This window comes from Brienomyrus brachyistius, chromosome 3 (genome assembly GCF_023856365.1).
Source record: "Brienomyrus brachyistius isolate T26 chromosome 3, BBRACH_0.4, whole genome shotgun sequence".
Lineage (NCBI taxonomy): Eukaryota > Metazoa > Chordata > Actinopteri > Osteoglossiformes > Mormyridae > Brienomyrus > Brienomyrus brachyistius.
Window position 1 is genome coordinate 3,476,286 of NC_064535.1, and position 17,974 is coordinate 3,494,259.

Here is a 17,974-nt window from a genome sequence, read left to right on the forward strand (position 1 = left end):
CGTGCTGATATTTCCAGCTTCTCCTCGCCGTACCTCCACCCTGGCCTTGTAGAACTCAATGTCGTGCAGCCTCTCCTTATAGCGCCCTACTTCACTCTCCAGCTTGTCCACTCGTATTGCCTTCTCTCTCAGGGCATCCAGCTCATCACGGTAAGTTCTGGCTGAACGGGCCTCTGTCAACAGCTGCATGTTCTGGAAGACGCATCCAAACACAAACCTCGGGTCAGCTACATGCTCTGGAGACACACCCAAGAGCAAATCACAAGTCAGCTACAGGTTCTGATTAACGGCTCTGAGGGTGAGATATTAAGCTAATTCTTCAGCAGGCTCTTCACAGGGCTGTGAGAGACGCGTGTTGACAGCTCTTCAGGGCATTTTAATTCGGCGATTCGTTGGGGTGTTATCCACGGCGATCTGCTCTGTGCCAAATTGACCGCACAGCTCTCTACCTCCTGCTGGATTCGCTTCAGCTCCACCTCCATACTGTCCACCTCCTGCCTGGAGTCCATCAGCTGCTCAGTCTTCTCCTCTCTGTCGATAAGAGACAGACAGACCTTTTCAGCAAGAACAGAGAGCAGAGTAGTGGATGTTTGCTCAGCATGTGTCCATCAACACTATGTGACTTTTTACAGTAAAGAAAACACAGGAAGAAAAGCACTATCACCCAGCATAACTGCGCTCATGATTAACGTTCTTATTTTGTGGCTTATTTGGATAACATACGAACCTCAGATTTACTGAGTATGCAACACAGCAATTTCAATTGAATTGTGCTGTATGTATAAGAAAATCCCCTAATTTATCAGATGTCTGAGTTTTGTGTGCTGCATCCAGTAGTTCCTGCATACTCTCATCAGCCCATATTTCCAGCAAAAAAACACACCTCTGCCATAGACCAAAGTGATCCCTTTGCTACAATGTTTGCTAAATGCTTGTCACTACCTGCTCTATACAGCCCTAAGGTACAGCCTACTAGAGCCGTACTTTCCTGGGTCCGGTTCTGGCGCTCTTCATCACTTTAGAATTATACCACTTTGATGAGAAAAACAAGCAGACAATCACTGGTTGAATAACTGCACACAAACCAAGCTGCAACATATATTTTTGACCCCAGGTGCTAAAGTAGATCCTGCAGGGGCTGAAGGCCCACAAACACAGGAGAGGTCACATATATCCCTTTTCCGTCTACGGGATGCCGGAGCCAGTGCCGGGCCGCTTCCTAATCTGAAACAGGTTTCACATGGTTCTACAACAAAAAAAAAATAAAAAAAATTCATAAATAAAAAATTTCTGGGCTACAAAAAAAAAATGGCTCCATGTCGGTGGAAACAAGGTATGAGTGTATTTCTGTGGGTGTGTAGGCAGTGTTTGCAAACCAGAGATAAAAATGGCAAAATGGAAATAAAAATAAAAACCAGTGCAGCCAAATTTTGTGCCAAACTATAAGAAACAATCTAGTCATCTTGCTACTTCCATATTTGTAGTTGATGTCCAGCCAAATCTAGAATACAAAGGTTTCCCATACAATGAAAAGAGGAAACTCATTAAATAAATAAATCAAATCGCTAACTGTAAAAAAAAAGGGTCGGGTTCCTCCTGCAAAATCACATCAGCTCTTAACATGCAAAAAATACTAGCTTTTACATCTACTCTCACACTGTATGCCAGCGATCTCAGATCTTGCTTGTTAATGTCAAGCTGGAGATGACGGCTCTCCAGTTCCTACAGGCTTCAGAGAAGGTGATACACATGTCGACATTCTAATGTATGCGAAGCCGTTCTTGGTGCTTGTTCAACAGGAAAGCGCTTGTTTGTATGAGTCACAGCCCTTGGGGGAGCGAGCAGAGAACATGACAGCGGCAGCTCCCTGCTTTCAGGGGCAACACGAGCTCGTAAATATACAGCAGTTCCCCCACCCCCCCTCCCCATTTTTGAGATGTGGGTCAAAATGATTGCAGGCAAAACTACAAGGACTCCAGTAACCTTCCTTACGCCACTCCCATCCCTGCCAGATTCGCTGGGCTGCTGCAGAGAAGATGGCAGCGAACAGAAAGCAAAAACAAATTAAAAGCAATTCAAATGCATCTCAATTAAATAAAGAAAACCACAGGAGCTGAAACCTGTAGTAAAACTCCAAAGCAACACAAAGATTCAGCAGGTCTGCCATGAAAGAAAATCCGCAGCCATCAGAGCAGGCGGCGCAAAGCACATGAAAACACACTCCTGCATGTTTCCCTGATTCTGCTCCACGTACCGCATTGTGTCGTTTAACAATAGAACCTATCCACACTCAAAGCACCCTTTCAGTGCATCTGAATTTGCTGGGAGACGACGGTCGAGGATGGTGCAGACAAAGCGGCGGGAGACAAAGAATTGACATGAACTGCCACGAGACAACACTGGCGTGGTTCTGGGCTGCAGTGCAGACCCTAAAGGGAGAGATCGCGCAGCCAGGGTCACCAACCTCCATTTGGAACAAAATGATTATCAAAAAAAAACTACAAAACCAACACCACATGAAACCCTGTACAGTATCCCATAAAATGCAAAAAGCTCCATCCTGAAGCTCAAAAAAAGTTCAGGCCTGAGCAACAGAGCTGGAAGCTTCATTGGAATCCATTTCAATTACAATCGCTATGGTAGTCGCCTAGTTCTGCCTCACCGTTCCCTACATCCTTAATGAATGTTTCCATAAAAATAAAACTATTCCTGTCGTGTCGTTTCCCTAGAGGGTTCAAAGCGGGTAGGGGTTGGGAGGGGTGTGTGGGTTGGTAAGTTGAAGCTCCAGGAATATGAATACTCCCCTCCCAGCCCACCCCCCACCGTCCGAGATTTAGAGGGGAATAATGAGTCTCTGTGCCGGCTGGCGTGAGCATGCTCCGGCCTCAGGCGCGTTCTGGGGATCCCATAAGTCTGACGACAGCCGGTCCACCTGGATTGCTGTTGCCTCAACTGCAGCAGTTCTCAAAGACTCAAAGACCAACCGCTTAAACCTACCACTGTATGGGACGCACGATGCCACCACTGTGAGCCTGACAGAAGGCACCAGTAGCCATGCTGGAGGGTGGAGCCACACTAAACTGCAACCAGGGAGCCGACGGCAGACGCTCATGACAGACGCCCTTGCTGTGCCTGAACGGAGGTAACGCACCAGCTGTGTGCCTTCCATCTGTAATCTCCACAAAACACCGGCACGGCTAATCCATCACCCGCCACACGCTTTGCTTTAGCCTGCGGGTGGGGACAATTCTGTAATGGTTACGCCATGATGTCAGCCACTGCAGACAGCAGCGCAAGGGCATTTTCCTTCTCGGTAAGGGGGATGAACGCTGACAAAAAGGTTAAAATGGGCTCCCGGTAAAAACATGGAAACTATGTAGGTCAACCGAGCACAAAGCCATTTATCACATCAAGCCATCTCGAACCTGGGCCAAAACAGACATCGTATCAGGCACTTGCCCCCATGTGTCTGAGGAAGATACGCTCGTGGCTCCGCCTCTCCTCAGCTCAACCACAAATCAGGCTGCAGGCTTCACACTCGTTACTCATAAAAAAAAAAAAGATGCGTTCTTCTAATGAGAAACGCCGTTCACAAACCTCTAATAATCAGTCAAGCAACTCATTCCAATCATTTATTTCCCCAAAAAATTATGTTTACATACATTTTTATTTTATTATGGAACACCAAAACTAAGAATAGCTAATGAAATATTAAATCTTCAGGTCTGGCCACTACTTCATAGACACGACCTTAACAGTACACAAAGCTTATCCATGGAGATCGTGGAAATCATTCATTAATTGTTCGGTTATTTACTCTGCTTAGAATTAAAATGAGTCTTGATTACATTACACACATCCTAAGGTATAATAGTTAGCATTCTTAATACTAATACTAGAATTCTTAAAACTTTGAACCTGTCAGGCCATTCAACACGGATGACCCCCAAACCCATGACAGTGATTCACCAGGGAAAATTGGTGTAACTGGGCACAGCAAGGAGGCAGCGGGGGACTTACAGCTCCTGACGGAGTCGGCGTATCTTGGCCTTGGCGTCGGCCAGCTCCACTGAGAGGTGCTGGCGGCTCTCGGTGCGACGCATGCTAGGGGAGCCGTTGGGGGACTGGGCCCCGGCCTCAGGAGGAGACGCTCGGCCGCAGTCTCTCTCCTGGGTCAGCTCCACAATCGCCTGATGGGGATAGGATAGACATGTATTTCACAATGCCACACACAGTATTATGGGGCAACGATCAGTCGATCCTGAGGGTTTTATATAAATTATACCTTCAACATAGTATTGACTATATCAACTTTAATTCACTAATGACCATGCGGCCATTAGCTAAAGAACTTCAAACCCAGTGCAGAAGACAGATTAAATTGCTGTTGAGTTTAAAAGCATCTCATCACTATGGAGACGCTCAGATGAGTTAAGGTGCTATTACCAGAAGCACATATCTTCCTGCCTTGTTCAGGGATGTCTGGATTATGGATCTGACAATGTTTAGGCCCTTCCGGGGGGGGGGGGGGGGGGGGGGGGGAGGACCACACATCCCCAATGGGTGGGACCACTAACATACTGAAGAACAACCCAGGGGCACATTTAATCAGAACCCAACAGCGTGACTAAATCTGCTTCCTCTCCAGTGATAATTTATTGCACAGCTGAAGAGAGCATTTTAATTAAGGGAACCCAGCCCTGGGGTGGAGATTTTCATTTTACCAAACATGTGGCAGGTGACCCCCTGCTCACCTAGCAATGCCTACTGCCCCCACACGGCTGGCAGCCATTCTACCCTTCATCTTATATTCATGTTACACCCCCTAACCTTTCATATTACAAGGGCACCTCTTTTTCTAGAACTGATGAGAAACGATCCCTCCATGTTTTTGATATTCTCTACCTCCAGTTGCTCGTCCCGTTCATCCACAAGGCGTTTCAGATGGAACACCATGTTCCTGGACAAGGACTCCAGGTCCTCATGGGACACGTCGCCCTCCACCCACTGCAGATCGAACACGTTCTCCTGGTTGTGTGTTACCTATGTAGTAAAGCATGGGGTTAACAGCTTACAACTGTGCAGGACATCTGTAAGCTTCACAGCCAGAATTAAAGAATGGGTGATAAAAAATTATTTGTATTATGTAATCTGATATGACACACCAAATAGAAATTTGTTAAATACCTCTTGAATGTGAGATGCTATAGCTGCTTTCGTGTCGAAATCTAAGGTCTGGATCTTCTCGATGTACTCCTCTTTCTTCTCGCACTGCAGTAAAGAGACAGCAGAGAGGAGTCAGTCTCTTATCTGGAATCTGATGCTTATCTATCAGGATACCACAGCTGCTGGTGCACAGGGTATGAGCAGCCCTCGGCCATTCTCGTACCGCATGATTATCAGATCTTTGCGTTGGATTAATTGACTGGAAGTTAGATGCTTATAAATTTAAATGTACACACCCATATGCAGAACAACTGAAAGAGGCATTGTGGGAAGGTCACATGTGAAGAAGCAGGATGACATGTCGAGAGACATCACCTGAACAGCACAGCCCAACAGCAGCAGCAGTAGCTTCTTCATCTCATCCAGCCCTTGTTCTGCAAGGGAAACGTGTGTTAATGCAGAGCTCTGCATATCACTCTGACCCCCAACTCCATATCAGCGGCGAGAGCAAGGTATCAAGTGTTAATGCTCCTGCTGGCATCAGTCTCACAGTGCTGCTTGTGCCCATCAGTGAGGTTCTTCAGCAGATGTGTAAATAGTGTTGCAGCCATCAGCTAAGTAAACAAACCTCAAAAACAGTGGTGAACCAAACTCACAAAAGTATTTGTAGAGACCGATTTCATGGTTCGGCCACAAGTTATTTTAGAACTATGACATAAATACAAAGGACACAAATAGGCACTGAGGAAAAAGGTCTGGTACTGGAAACACGCCTGGCTTGTGGCATATTCCGTCCCCACAGAAGGGCAGCTTGGTATCACCGTGGGCATGCACACACACACACAAAACACAAGCTGTAATCAGCCTGCTGGCCAGGATGTGCATGCAAACAGGCATCAAAAAGACCAGCACTCCACTGTCCTGCTGACACCCTGCTGGATAACAATCCAACTACAGGGCTTCCCTGATGAGAACCAGGGTAAGCTGGAAGCAAGGAAAACATGCGAGTGACTTTAATGATCGATGCAAAACCAGCAGTTGGAGGAGGAAAGAGAGAATGCAGTATATCTGAAGACATGAAGATGATGACAGAATGACGACACCCTCAGCTGCCGAGCAACTAAATTGTGGGTGCAGATCGATTAATCTAGAGGATTGGTCGGTGGATTAGCAGGCCGGCCGTCTGGTGCCTGGCTTGGACCTTAATAAGCAAGTCCGTCAGACAGAGGAGGGCCTGCTGGTCCAGAGAACCTGAGATGGCAAACAGGGGCTTAGGGGGTTTAAAAAAAAAAAAAAAAGGAGCTTACTTAAAGAAAGAACTGCGGCAGCAGCAGACACTAGCACTCACGCAGGAAAGACACAACCCTAATGCGACTGGCAGATGTGCGCACACAGCTGGGCTCAAAGGGATAGCTGGAGGGAGTAGCTGCTTTTGGCTTGGAAAGTGGCGATAGAGCTCAAGGCCACTGGCCTTAACAACTACAGGCTGCAGTAAGAGACAAGAGCTAATGGGCTAATGGTGAGGAACGACTCCATTGAAAGTGCTGATAGAGACAAAAATCAATGCGAGACTTGGGTGTGTGTAATGGACCAGGAAGTAAGCAAGGTTAGCACACTGAACATTTCCCTGGCTTTGCTAATTATCCAATGGCATTCTCAGGTTCATTGCAAATTCATGAACACAATTTATAAAGGAAATATCTACTTCAGAGGGAAAAACCCTTTTCAGCTAAACCAAAAAAGATGTTCAAGGGTGAATCTTGACCATGATTACAAGGCAATGTGTTTGACTTGAACTGGAAATGTTAGTCTCCAGACTAGTCATCATCAGGGCCTAAACTGGTGCAGGCCTTATGTCTAACAGGCTGAACTTCGAATCTATCAGCACCTGGTCACAGCATATGCCCTGCTCTTGCTACAACCGTGTGGAGTTCACACGACCTTCCGCATGCTGTCAGATGGCCAACTGCTGTGGCTCAGCTGTGCCCTCAGAGAAAATGAAGCTGTCATCAGGTCAGATTTTTAGCTTTGTACGAGCTTGAACGTGGAAACAACATAACATATGCATCAATTCAGAACCACAAAAATGCTAAAATAAAAAAAAAATGATCAACTATGATTGAATGCCTCCCAGCATTCAATTCCATTTTGAGGAATGTTTTAGTACAGCTAAAAACTAAAAAGCTATATCCAGCTGCTACTTCTAGTATATAGGCAGAAATTGAAAGTTTGTGTTACAATCCAAAAAGAGCTGTTTTGAGTGTTTCTGAAAACAATATTTCAGAGTACAGCCCTTGTCTGGACTCAGAGAAAGCACATCACATTCTGAGGCGAAAAACTCAAATGGTACAGAGATCGGTCACTTCATTTATATTACAATTTTACTATACCTAAAGACACTCCAAGACAAAAACAAGGCTATTGAGGGATAAGAGTTAATATACCACATGAGCTCATTAGTGCTCAAAGCATTGGATTTTAAGTTATTATAAACTAGTTCAGGAGTGACCTCCTTTCTGCTAAATGAAGGAGTGAAGCAAGGAGAGAGACAGCCCAGCAAGATTATGCTGTGATGACAGATTTACATGGCGGGGGCGGAGCAGGTGGCATACCAGGGTACCGATTAACCATTAATACAACTGCTAATGTGCCCATTTTGCCAGATGGACGCGCATATACTGTGTTAATGTTGGTTTACATAATTTCTCTTCATATTTAGACCATCATAGCCTCCATTTACAACCTTCAATAAAAATGGTTTGTACACAAACGGCCAACCCTAACTGTAATTTCAGAGTGTGGTGAAACTTAACACTGCTATTGAGGCTCAGTAGCACAGCAGGCTATCAGGGCTGGAAGGGAAAAAGAACCTGAAGGTAGCCATTGAAATTTTCTACCGTGATAAGAGGCTTGCGGCCTTGTGCTGGTACGTGTGTGTGCACAATGAAAGCCTCATGTGCAAGGCCAATAATGTGATCTATGAAGGAAAATGTCCAGAAGGGCTGAAGATAAGAAACAGGCTCTTGATGAATAATTTAAAGGGACTGACTGGAAGTGAACAAAGAACATATGAGAGGGAAGGAGGGGGAAGACGGGGCCAGTGGGAGAGAAGGCAGGCAAAGGATTAAAATAGCGAATGGAAGTTGGAGGCTTCCTGTAGATGGAGCCCAGCGAGTGGCTGAATCACAGTAGGCAATATTCTGCTCATCACAATGACCCCCATCCTGTCAGGAAACACATGGGCCGTACCGATGCGGGTGAACCGCCGGAGCCTTGCCCCACTTCCTGCTCATCCATTGTGCACAGGAACAGGAAGCAGATCCTTCTGGGGAGTCACCAGCACACTCAGCATGTGTCAGCCCCACCATCGGTCAGGCAGGACCCTTAGATATTACACTACCCATTTGCTACTGCTTTGATTAATGACAAAGGTTAACTGTAGCAAGTGGGGGGGGGGATGTCAAGATTTAATTAAACCACATTTAAATAGGAGTTTGCTGGTTCATCTCCCTAACATAACCATCTATAATATTAAAAAAGAACATTGACGTCCAATAGATGAAAAATAAACCAAACTCCCTGTACTCTAAAGCATTCCTTCAACACCTTGAATTAGTACCAGTTAATAATTATGTTACCACGTTCATATTCTGCCAACATGGGCATTGTTGCCTCAAACTGCTGTTCCTTGCCTATATCTGAAAGAAAATACTGACCGCAAACTGGTGCCCACCTGTTTTAGCGGAGCAACAGTGTGTAAACAGTAGTTATTGTTCAACTTAAACGCATCAAGACAGCTGCTGCTGTCTGAGCATTTGTGGCACACATACAGGGTCACAGGCTAAGCTTCTGCAGAGGACAAAGCATAAAAGCTTAGCTGTTTTATTACTTTAACATTTTGTATGAATGTACCCCCTCATAAAAACGTTCACAAATGTTTCGAAAACCACCAAGAAGTGTTAGTTCGTTTTGTGTTCAAAGCGTGAAAAAATTACCTAACCTCCTAAAGTGATCCAGAATAAGGTAAAGCTACCAACAATTGATAGAGATCCTCCGATCGATCATGGAAAGATGTGAAAATTGATCAATCTCCAATAACAATTTTGCAAATGACGAACATGGCAAAGGCACTGTCATCTCCAGTCTGGAAGTTACAACAGGAATTTTTCAAAGATGAAGGATTTGCATTTTGCAACATATGTGCTGAAGAAGTTGCTCTGTCAAAGCATAAAATACCACAAACCTCATTAGATACACAAGTCCTCACTGAGATGAGTACGAGAAATATGTTTCTTTGTGCTCCAATCACAGGTACAAAGGAAGCAGCTGTTCAGTACAGCCACACAAATTTTGGATGAGAATAATATTCTCTCAAAAAATGCAGAGATGCTTGTATTTAAAAAAAAAAACCTTATTTTCTTAGAGAAACATAGGCCTGTCACAAATCGGCCAATTCTGACCATTTTTTGTGGTAGTAAGTGGCTCTTACTTGTTACACAAAAAAAATTTAACCGATTTGAAATTCATTCTTAAAGCAAGCTTTTTAGATTTTGCTCCTATTTTTTTGCAATTGGTAATTCACCAAATCCGATTCCTCCGTTTGGCACCAAAAACCCTGATACCCAACAATTAAGACAAACGACTTTGCCCAGGTCTTCAAATCTAACATTTGTCTTTTGGAGTGCTGGATAGCAACAGTTCTCTAAAAATATTCAATTTTTGACACTCACTGTAAAAAAAAAAATTGTGGTGTAATAAACACTTGAGCTACTAAATCAAAGCTGCCTTTCATAAACTCTTGCAACAAAGATACTCTCATAGGTCTCAAAGGTTAATTACATCATAACTCAGAGGCCAATCCCTTTCAGATTATATGCCATTGCCCTGAATACCACTGGGTTCAAAGGTCAAATCACAAAGCAAGGAATAGTTGTATTCTGACAAGGAGGCAATTTTACGTGCGATGAACCACTAACTTTGTAACAATTAAATCAATTTGTCCAAGTGATACTGAAACAGCACAAATCAAAACAAACAGCATAACCAGTTTCAACATCCTGTTTCTCTGACTACAATACAAATATTAATCCTATGAATGTGATAATAACTATTGAAATTTTACAGTTCTACAAGTTAAGGGGTTCTGTGAGGCCCAAGGGCACTTAAAAGCTATGTGATGAAAAAAACATGACTGTGGGTTGCAATTAAGGCAGACTTGGATGACTTACCAGTGAGAGGGTTTCTCCCCAGCACCAGCACATTGGGAAGGGGCATCATAATCAACTGCTGCAATGTCTCCTAGAAGAGAAGCAACATAACCAGATGAGGTCTGAAGAAGTTCACAGATGGCTGATCCTAGACATTAGAGGGGGAGGAGTACAGAGAACAGGCCCCTAAAATGAAACATTTCCCTGTCAGGTGATCACAGCAGCTATTGGCACAATGCATTCTAAGCATTTTGTTCTTCGTAGGGGATCCGCCTGTTGCACGAATGGAACATCGTTCTTTAAAACAAGATTCTTCATGCAGTCCCTAGAAACAGACAGCCCAGAATTCAACCGAATGAGTCCTTGTTGGGCTCACAAAGGCCATCTGCAGTGGCTACAAACTGCAGGATTCACCTCCATGGTCTCTGTTATAAGTCTTCAGGGCACACAGCACCATTACATGAGGTCATTAGCTTCAGAACAGACGCATGGCTGTCAGGTGACTATCTGTATTCATGATCTCATGCTTAAGTTGGCAAAACCGTGAAACGCTACAAACTTCATGAGAAGCAGGCAAAACGATTCCAAAATGCTTTGACAGCACTAACATAGCCGGTACTATTTCTGGTACATCAAGAATATTCCTTGAGCTATTTTATACAAAAAAAACTACAAGCTTCGTCATCACTAGAAGAAGTATGAAAGTTCTAACAATAACAGCTTTCAAAGAAAAGTCAATATAACTCAAGGTACCACACTTTAGACAGTATAATATCTGGCTCCCTGTCTGATGAGGAATACTTCTACCTTACCAGAGCCTCCATGAATCAAAAATTGCTGGATTGTCCTTAGTGGGACACAGGTCTTTCGATTACAGAATAATAAAAAAAATATCTAATAATTTTTCTTTTTAAATCATAAAAGAATGGGACAGCCAGCTCTACCGGTCCCATGAAGGATGATCTCTTTCTGCCAACATTTCAGTGAGCGCCTCGCTGCCCTGCGTGCCAACGCGGCCACAGTTATTGGTGCAAGACGATGACTCGAATATGGCCAGTGGCCAAAAACGGGAGGTCCACTGGAGGCAGTAGTTCATAACTGTTTTGAATTTCCTTAAAATATCCATACAATCCAAATGCCAACCCATTTGGATTTCATGCTGCAATTTCATTTCATCTGCAAGATCTGGTGCAAAACAAAGGATTGCATCACAACAATACATGAATGAAAATTAACATTGTCACAGGCTTAACTGTCGACTCTGACTAGCTCTCTACTGCATGGGTGAATGTCTGAGGCCCATGGATTGGGCCTTGTCCAGGCCCAGCTGGAAAGGTTTGGTAACTGCCAGCGTGCCTCCCCCACCAGCACACACACAAACACACACACACACCCCCCTCATTCAATAGCAAGCCTGATGAGTTTCATATCAAGGTTACTGACAAGCAAGAAAGCAGGTTGCAGAGACCCTAACATACAGCAGTTTCGGGGCTCCCATGACAAACACGCGACTTGTTTTCCATTGAACTGATGCAGTTAACTCACAGGAATGAATGAACACCATTCACTGCAGTGCCGGCTTTGGAAAAAGAGTTCTAACTTCACTAAACACAAGACGGGCCCTTTAAACAGAAAGCCATTCAGTCCATGCCATTAAACCTCAGAGAGGCTCCCTGACCAAGACCCAGTCTTCGGGCGTAACGAAGGGGCAGCAGCAGCCTCGGTGTCAGGCCGCTGCCGCGCCCACGTCTGGGCCCACCTGGAGCAAAGCCAGTACCTTTCACTGCCATTATTTGCTACATTTATTCAGCATGAGGCCAAATAAACTCGAGAGCAGGCAAATTTAAAATCAGTCACTTTTAGGCACCAAGACAGACATGGACAGGAGACTTTGTAAGGTTCAGAACACAAGTCCTGCAAGCAGACGGACTGTGTTCAATGCTGTCAAACATAAAAGCAGCAAAACTATACCTTGACTGTTACGGGGGAAAAAGTCAAAGGATAACCCAAAACGAAAATCAGAGGTATGGCTGACTAGACACACATGAAAGTACCCGTGACGATCCTCCTGTTGGTAGTCACATATAAATAAGAGCATCTTGAGCAGATCAAGGTTAATCACGCTCCTGAGTGTCAAATGGCTTTTCTGTTGTCCACCATTATGCTTGTGGTCCCTCATTACTTCCTGATCAACAGGAGCCTGGCTTTCTTCATCGGCAATAGAGACATTCTCCTTCTCAAAGGCCTACCGCTGAATGCATTTTGGACACTTCCGCCAAGGTATCCAAGGCAAAACAGGCCTGCGTTGTTCAAGCTGCCGGGCTACCAGCCACCAATTTATCTGGCATGGAGCACGAGGGTGTCCCCAGCTGGAGGTGTTAGCTCTGAAGGGAGAGTGACAAACACCCACAGACTAGCATGGGGATAACTGGGAATAGACCATTGAGACTTGTGGGTTTTTATGGTTAGAAACTGAGAACAAGCAGCTGTTTTCCTGAGGCTCAGAGGTTTCATATAAACCTTAGAGCACTGAAAATAATTAAAAAAAAAAAAAAAAAAAAAGGACCAAATGTGACATTTATCACAGCAATTCTCCCATCCTAAGCACTGCACTAAGCAGGAACCTGATGGGCAGCAATTGGGCTACTGAAAGAGAACCTACACACGGCAGGCGAAAACGGGGGGTTGTCGCCACCTCCCAGCGCCAGAGAGGACGGCAGCTCTTCCCAATTACCCATCGGGCACAATTAAATGTACCCAAATATGACTCAGTCCCCAATTGGCCTGTTAATATCACAGCATCCCGAGACATTAATAATGCAGCATGTTTATGTGTAACAGACATCCCTACAACCTATTTCGACTTCTTTAGTTGGGGAGTGGGCTATGTTATAATATATCTCTCTACCATTAATTTTGATAGGAGGCCAGCTCTGGAAGAAAGCACTCCATCTGGAGAGCAAGAACACCACCTGACTCAGCAGAGCAGTTACAAAGAAGTGTCACAAGCAAAATTTGCCACCCCACACCCCGAGCCCCCCCCCCCAGCAGGAGCACTTCTACCCCACCTGGCATAGGGCTTTCCCACACTGTGGAGGCAGGCTTACAGAAGCCCTGCCCCACTGTACTCCAAATGCTCTCCACCCCTGCAATCTCCAGTTCCCTTTTATTAGCCTGGATTTATTTCAAGCAGTTGAGTCTAAAGCACTCCTCCACAACAGAAATATTGATCTGGCACACTGCTGGGTAGTTTTTTTGGCCATCAAAAGGATAACAAACCCCCTTCATTTCCCATAACCGAGGCAGAAATGATTGAACATGAACTGTCAAATGTCTGTTAGGAGATATGAGGTGGGGGGGGGGCTATAGATGCATTAAATGCGTAAATCCTCACTGCCTTAGGACCACTATTAGAGAGGCATTTATTTGGATTATAGGACCAATTACGGCACTTCCTGTATGCTGCTGTTGTGTTGCTCGCATTCTCCGCCCTCCACGAGTGGCCTGGCTTGCTTGGCAGCACAGTGGGGAGACAACGGGCACTGATTAGCTTCTGATAATGGCAGGGTGGAAGATTATCGGATGGGCCTCATGCATTATGCATGGCCGAGTCGGGGGGGGGGAGGGGCGGAAGCAAGAGGGAGGGTCTGTCACGTTCAATGACGCGAACAGAGCCTATCAGGAACGATGTCCTTCTGTTAAACTGTAAATCCCTGCTTTTCGGCCATGCAGTGTAGAGAGCTGCAGCTACAGCAGCAGGCTGCACAGCTGATACTCTGTGCTTCATTGCCTTTTACTGTCCCAGCCCCCCCCAACATACTTGAAATCTATACTTTTTCCACGGCATCATTGAGAATGGCATACTTTCATGTAATGTTTTTTTACGAAATATAAATTTATGCTCTTTGGGGAAAAAAAATGAAAATAAAAACATTAAAATAAGTGATGAGCATGAACTTAAATGTCAGTTTAGCATACGGTCCAAATGCATTGCCTGTTTTCTCATTACTGGAATTAAAACCATACACTTTGGGAGGGCCAGAATTATGGTATTCAAATCAGGGACAAAGGACACAGTGTGCCCAGACCTGGATCAGGTATGCCAAGGAGGCAAACACAGCCAAGGAGGCAAACACAGCCAAGCACTCACGCGTCTTAGCAGCAAACTACAGAGTAGTTCCCTAAAAATCCTTCATTAAATCAGTAGCACAATGGGCCACATTCACAAGGGAGACTCGGCACGAGACTTGCCTGGTCCTGATATGGCCACCACAGTGATTTTTCATCTTGACTGATAACGAATCAGCACAAACTGAGCACCCGAAGCAGGTAGTGTGGCTGTGAGAAAGGGGGCACCTGCAGAGCCACGTCCTTTTATGAAGTGGATGAGAAGATCACCAACTCTCACTATAATGCTCCTGACCCAAAAGTCCATCTCCCCTGTACAATCCCTTCCCTGGGGTCCACCCGCTTCAATACCCCTGTCCCGCCCAGGTCCCTTCAGAAACAGGAGGCAATTGTGTGGGCCCTGCTGGGGTAGGCCAGGTGACTAGCTTGCCTTGTTAAGTGAACTGAAAAGCTAAGTTGTGCTTTACTTTGTTCAGAAGAGACAGGGAATGTTTCTATGGCAACTCTGCAAGACCTACTCATCTGTTCCTGGCTTGTTAATGCCGATGGTACAGTACATCTTCAGCAACGATCACTCTCAGGCCATTCAGGGCTATGCGGACTGAAGAGGTCTTCTGATAAAGTATCCGAGGTGGTGGAAGTGTTACAATAATCCACTCAAAAGTTTCAGTTCTTAAAACATGACACCGAATCAGGCGTGACGAACTACCATCAGTCATACAGCTGCAGTTTACCAATGGACGTGGCACTGTGAGGGAGGTACAGTCTCCCTGCACGTTCATCAGTGTGCTTGTGCTAACTGAAGATAACAGTAATCGTAAGCCATTTGTTCCTCCCCCTGACTGCCATTCGTTTCCACTGGAATCACACAGAGCAAAATGCTGCCTTTAGAGAGCCCCAGCAGGACCAGGCTGCTTGTGGGAAATGGCCATCGACCTTCAGGGCACTGCGCTCAGCTGGGACCAACCCCTTGGCTCTACATCTGGCAGGGAAGGTTACAGCGGGAAGGTCACCCATGCACCATACCCCCCTGTGCTGCACAGTTAGGACATGGATAATCTCACCCACAATCACCGCTGAATATTAATCGTATAGTTATACACACACACACACACACCTGCATAATATACTGTGAGTGTGTCAGGTACACTTCTGTTTTTTCCACTTCATTTTTCTGTGGTGCTGCTACATCTACATCCAGTTGTTTTCCCTACTACACAAGCAGGATGACAGCAAATCTCATCAGTAGAGTGACAGACTGACCACGGCCAGGCTGCCTCATTTTCATGCGAGATGCATGGCTGTCAAAGCAATCCAACATGAAAATGAAACACTTAGACCACCGCTAAGGCGCAGAGTACTGTGCGGTTCCTTAAAAAAGGACATTATACACTATTCTAATGATGATGTGTGAGATATACAGCGGTTCCTCTTCATTTTATTCTTTAAACACTTCCTGAGAGAGGAGGAATTACCAATTTGTTGCATGTTTGTTAAGGGAAATGGGAACACACAATTCAGCAGATAGAATCTGGTGTGGGCCAGAGTGTCCCCTGGAGTCATTATGCTCCATCAGGACGAGTTTTCCCACAGAGACCTGAGGTGGTGATTAATGACTGAAGTTCCAGTCGACTGGCATAGGCTCGTGTAGAGGAGGGGATGGGGAAGGATTGTCACAATATGGCACTAGTCAGGCGCAACCTGACGTTAAAGTGCCCTGTTAGCCATTACCACAGTGGAGAACACCAGGAATGTAGCAGGCCGTGCGAGGTCCCATGTGCCAGGCCTGGTGGGGAAAATGAAACCTGAATATAGTCTTGGTTTACACAATGCAATGTTAGCATTCTAAATACCTTTAGCACAGCAAAAGCGGCAGAAAGTAGGATGCAAAGTCTTCCTGTTTGGGGTGGGGGAAGCTTGCGACTTTTAAATTATTTAAAAATGTCGTTGTGTGTGAACGTTCCCAGAATAATTATGGTGCCTTAAAAAGGCATGTTGGTGCTGTTACTTATAAGCAAAAGGCAGGATTAAAACACACTTTATGCTGCTTCCATTTTCCGCTAGAGTGTAACATAATTAAGCATTTCTGGACTTTGACAAATTGTGCCATAATACAGCCAGATTAAGCATATGGGTGTTAAATTGTCTTGGACATAATACAAAATAAAGCATCGTGCAGAACATTTTTAAAAAGTTCAGACAGATGAATCCTCAAAAGTAAGAATCACTATCACAGGGCAAACGAGGAGTGCTTTTTTCCAGATCTCTGCAAAGAAATTTCTGCAGCTTCCTAAACAGCATTTGTTAGCATACAACCATATCAGCAACACAACAAAACATCAGCAACAATCTGGCCTCTCAGCCCAACATGGCAGTATGGCATAAGTCACGGGTCAGACAAAGAAGATTTTAGCCTAGGATGCCTCGTTTTTCCATGCAACATGGCAAGTGACTATTCACTCGGCCAAAAGCTAATACTTTATCACATTTCCACCATTCAAATATCACAAGCTATAAATTTCAATATTGTACAATAAAAACTTGCCCTGCAATACGGCTTAAGTCAATTACCATTGTGCATGATGATAAAGGCAAGGACCAATATGTAGACTGTGCAGCAATGCCTTGGGCTGACTGACTTCAGAGCTACAGGAAGAAATGATATAGACTTCAGATATTTTACACTGAAATGATGACCCAAAGCAGTCACTACCTCATCTCAAACAGCAGCATGATTCCAGTGAAGCACTGGGGGAGGGGTAGTATTCTGTATTTACATGATGCCAGCAGCTACTGAAGGGGGGCTGGGTCTCTTTACAATCAGCTGCTGCCATTTCAGTTCCTGCTGAAGGAAGACCAACTTGTATAACTGTTTACAATTCACTTACAGCGTTACAAATAAATATGACTCGCTGAACTTTGAACAGCAACACAGAATCAGTTTGAACGAAAAGACCGAAGTGTAATAGATTCAAACTACACCCATATTAAATGGTTAACTTAAAATTACTTAAAAACCACATGTATCAACTGACCACATCCTTGGCAGTCACAAGCGATGATGAGTTAGCTGCTCACGTGCACAACATAGGCCGGGAACAACGGTGTGACTCAGACAGACACACACATACAAAGCCAACTATAATCTATCGAACTTGGCCAGTCGTCTGAAGCACAAGCTAGATGGGCTACAACCTTCCCAGCCTTGACTGTCTTTTGTTAAGAGTCCTTATCTAAGCATGAAAGGTGGTACTTCAGAAAAAACAAGGCCATAATAATAGCCAGGGTACTTTACTTCAGCAGATGTTGTGCTCCATGAGATTTTTGGATAAAAGCCAGATGGTGCTTTAAGCACACAACAGTTACTGAACTGTTCTTTGTTTAGTTAATGATGTTTATTTTGAAAGTAACTGACAACTTTGCTGCTTTTTCCAGTTGATTGTATACTAGAACAATGTAGATTTAATGGTTCA

At 44.7% G+C, this 17,974-nt stretch overlaps 1 protein-coding gene across 6 annotated transcripts in view; it reads right to left on the bottom strand.

The window, feature by feature from the left end:
• Window positions 1-17,974, bottom strand: part of LOC125738933 (girdin-like) — a 50,149-nt gene that overhangs the window by 19,035 nt on the left and 13,140 nt on the right. For all 6 annotated transcript variants that reach the window (XM_049008477.1, XM_049008473.1, XM_049008474.1 and 3 more), the window contains exons 4-10: window positions 10,395-10,464; window positions 5,542-5,600; window positions 5,188-5,271; window positions 4,906-5,043; window positions 4,021-4,190; window positions 450-531; window positions 34-192 (exon numbers count right to left, since the gene is read on the bottom strand). In XM_049008477.1, the coding sequence (XP_048864434.1) occupies window positions 34-192; window positions 450-531; window positions 4,021-4,190; window positions 4,906-5,043; window positions 5,188-5,271; window positions 5,542-5,600; window positions 10,395-10,464 (762 nt within the window). The remainder of the gene's footprint in view (window positions 1-33; window positions 193-449; window positions 532-4,020; window positions 4,191-4,905; window positions 5,044-5,187; window positions 5,272-5,541; window positions 5,601-10,394; window positions 10,465-17,974) is intronic.